Genomic DNA, 3,674 nt, shown 5'->3' with positions numbered 1-3,674 from the left:
GTATATTACCCCTTCACAATATTAAATAATTGCATTTCTCATAAAATAAGCTTAAATAATTACTGCAGAACATGACTATTTTTTTTATATCCGATTACTTGATTAATCGTCAGAATAATCCATAGATTAATCGATTACTAAAACAATCGTTAGCTGCAGCCCTACATCTGTCTGCTCTCAGAGTTAGCTCAGATTAACCTAACCCTGGCTAACTGTAGCCTTAAAGCTAGAATAACCTAACCTTGGCTAACTGTAGCCTTAAAGCTAGAATAAACCTAACCCTGGCTAACTGTAGCCTTAAAGCTAGAATAAACCTGACCTGACAGAAGTGACCCCGCTCCTTGTGGTCCTCAGATGCCCCGACCCTGGAACGAGAGGAGCTCTTCGTGCAGAAGCTGCGTCAGTGCTGCGTTCTGTTCGACTTCATTAGCGACCCCCTCAGTGACCTCAAGTACAAGGAGGTTAAGAGGGCGGGGCTTAATGAGATGGTGGAGTACATCACGCACAACAGTGAAGTGGTGACCGAATCGATCTACCCTGAGGCCGTCATCATGGTGAGGCCACAGGACAAGTTCTGGTTCTGGATTTGTTCTGATTGCTCCGAGCTGAACCAGAACCATGTCTGCTGTGTGTTGTCTCAGTTTTCTGTCAACGTGTTCCGAACTCTCCCACCATCCTCCAACCCGACTGGAGCTGAGTTTGACCCCGAGGAGGACGAGCCCACGCTGGAGGCAGCCTGGCCTCACCTTCAGGTACGACCGCGTGCCCTTGGGCAACCTGCAGAACCTCCTTTAGAACCAGACCTGAACCAGCTGTGTCTTTATGTCCACAGCTGGTGTACGAGTTCTTCCTTCGCTTCCTGGAGTCTCCAGACTTCCAGCCAAACGTTGCTAAGAAGTACATCGACCAGAAGTTCGTTCTGTTGGTAAGACAGCAGCTGTGGAAGTGAAAGCAGGTGAGACCAGTGCAGCTCTGACTGTCTCACCTGTCCTCCAGCTGCTGGAGCTGTTCGACAGTGAGGACCCCAGGGAGAGGGACTTCTTAAAGACCATCCTCCATCGCATCTACGGGAAGTTCCTTGGCCTTCGAGCCTACATCCGCCGACAGATCAACAACATCTTTTACAGGTGAAAGACAGACACCAGAGAGAGGCAGAAAGAAACACCTCTGAAAGAAAAATAACCTAAACCCAGGGCTGAAAGGAAGCTGGTCCGGTCCAGTCCGGTCCTGCGTACCACTAAAAGATTTTATTCCAGAACACAGTACCAGGAAGAGGGCAGACTGGATATCTGCTCTGTCATGGCTGCACTTTACATCTGGCAGCATATGACAATCTAAAACATGACTAAACCTGTTTATAAATCATGTTTTCCTCAACTCACCCCCACTGTGCTGGAGCCTGGCTTCTCTCCCCTCAGAGCTCAAAGCTTTGGGAAACAACCAGGCTTCACAGCTTGTCCTGCTACGTTTAAAGTCTGTCTGCTGCAGGGGTGACTGGCAGAGTCCAGCAGGGGTCTCCCCGGTGGGCCGAACACCTTCTTTCCCACATAGAAACCAATAGGTAGAAGCCCTGTTGACTGTGTCGGTCCGCTGCTGTGACGAGCCTGTGTGTCCGCCATGTTGGAGGAGGCACCGCTGCGCTATGAACTACAAATGAATGGACTTTGTTTCATAAAACACATTTTAACAGAGATTTACATTAATACAGCACCATCATTTATTCAAACACACAGAGAAAAACAGGCACCAAAAACAATGAATTAAAACTTTTTACAGGACCACAAAATACAACTTTATTGATCCCACACACTATTAATTTACATGTTATAAGCTGTAAAGGTAGAGTAGTGTAAAAATCAATTTATGTTACACTTTGTATTGTTGTTATGCCCTGTGATGGACCTGAGACCTGTCCAGGGTGTACCCCGCCCCTCACACTGGGACTGCTGGATATGGACACCAGTGACCCTGAAAGGAATAAACGGGTACAGATAATGGATGGATTTATGTTTTTATATGAATTACAATGAATTAATTTAGGAAACCTATACAAAATAACAAAAGCTAAACACTGCAACAACAATCTAACAAAATGTTTGACAAAACAAATTATTTATTCATTATTTTATCTTATGAATAAGAGATACAGTTGGTAATAGTATCGTAAATTCTTTCTCACAATGAAACTTTGAACAGTTTCATTCTGAAATTAACAATATAATAAATTAATAATAATAATAATAATAACAGTTATTAGTCCCTGTCAGGTTCAGAACATGTTAAATCACAAGAGGAACTGCGGAGACACAAATGGGAATGACACCAGTGTTGAGTTTTTCTTGTGCAAATGGAGACAGCCTCTCTGTAACACAGCAGCTTCCTTCTCCAAAGAGATAAACCTCCTGCAACTTTTTATTAACATCACTCAATATGGGTGGTCCCAAGTTTTCAACCAATAATATTTGAACAAATGCACAGCAACTTATTCTCCCCTCCAGATGTTCTGTCTGCCAGATAGGACCTTAACCACTCCAGACCGGTGCCACCAATGCCTATTTGGTGCTGTAGGCATGACAATAAAATGCTGTGATTCACAGTATCAAAAGCAGCAGTTAAATCTGATAAAACAAAGATCACGTGATCACCAGTCACAGGCCAGGAGAATGTCATTAAAAACTCTAAGCAGAGCTGACTCTGTGCTATGAAGAGTTTTAAAGCCAGACATGATGCCATGTTCATCTAGGAAGGATTTTAACTGACACTGAACAATTTTCTCCAGGATTTGTGATAATAATGGAAGCTTTGAGATAGGCCTAAAATTCCCCAACACTGTGGGATCAAGGCCAGCTTGCTTTATCAGAGGCTGGACCACAGCATGTTTAAAATTAGCAGGGACTACACCAGAAAGCAGACTACTGTTAGAAAGGGCAAGAACCAAGTGCTCAAAGCAAGGGAAAACTTCCTTAAAAAGTGTGGTGGAAGAGCATCACATGGTGAACCAGAGGACTTAATCTGGACAACCAAGTCCTTTAAAAATGAAAGAGACATTGGCTCAAAGTGATTAAAAACAGCAGAGCAAGGAACACAGACAGAGTGGTCTGAATCTGAGCGTGGAATGGATGTCCTTATGGAGGTAAGATCACAAACATCTTGTCTGTACTACAGACACATAAACCAAACCTGTTTGTCTCTGGCATCTAACAGAGAGATGTGTGCTGGTTTAAGCTGTCATTCCACCATGGAACATGTCAATCACCAGGGGTGCCACAAGTGGGGGGTGGCTAGGAGGGGCAATGTCTCCCACCCCACCCCTAAAAAAATGGTGGTCTGTTATTCTCTTGAGTCTCAAGTTTTTGTTTTGGGCTCATTTTAGTTTCCACTGGCTGTTAGGATTATTAAAATCTTATAAATACAAAAAAATGTTTAAGACTAAAAAATGTATCCATTTATTGTGTTTTACCCATTTATTCATTTCAGGGTCACTCCCTGGTGCCCATATCCAGCAGTCACAGTGCGGGGGGAAATATATGTTAAAATAACCAAATTTAACTTAAAATCTAGGTTCTCTTAATAAGGACAACCAGTCCAAAACCCAACCAGTCCAAAACCCAACCAGTCCAAAACAACAACCAGTCCAAAACAACAACCAGTCCAAAACAACAACCAGTCCAAAA

General features: G+C 43.3%; 1 protein-coding gene across 1 annotated transcript in view; it reads left to right on the top strand.

Annotated features, from left to right (window-relative positions):
* Positions 1–3,674, top strand: part of ppp2r5d (protein phosphatase 2, regulatory subunit B', delta) — a gene marked incomplete in the record, with an annotated part of 38,280 nt that overhangs the window by 21,028 nt on the left and 13,578 nt on the right. The window contains 4 exon segments of the mRNA XM_014027341.1: positions 355–554; positions 642–752; positions 833–925; positions 997–1,127. Coding sequence (XP_013882795.1) covers positions 355–554; positions 642–752; positions 833–925; positions 997–1,127 — 535 coding nt within the window.

The sequence above is a fragment of the Austrofundulus limnaeus genome, unplaced genomic scaffold, assembly GCF_001266775.1.
Source record: "Austrofundulus limnaeus strain Quisiro unplaced genomic scaffold, Austrofundulus_limnaeus-1.0 Scaffold638, whole genome shotgun sequence".
Classification (NCBI taxonomy): Eukaryota; Metazoa; Chordata; class Actinopteri; order Cyprinodontiformes; family Rivulidae; genus Austrofundulus; species Austrofundulus limnaeus.
The sequence above is the reverse complement of the archived record's forward strand: the minus strand, read 5'-3'. Positions and strand labels throughout refer to the sequence as shown.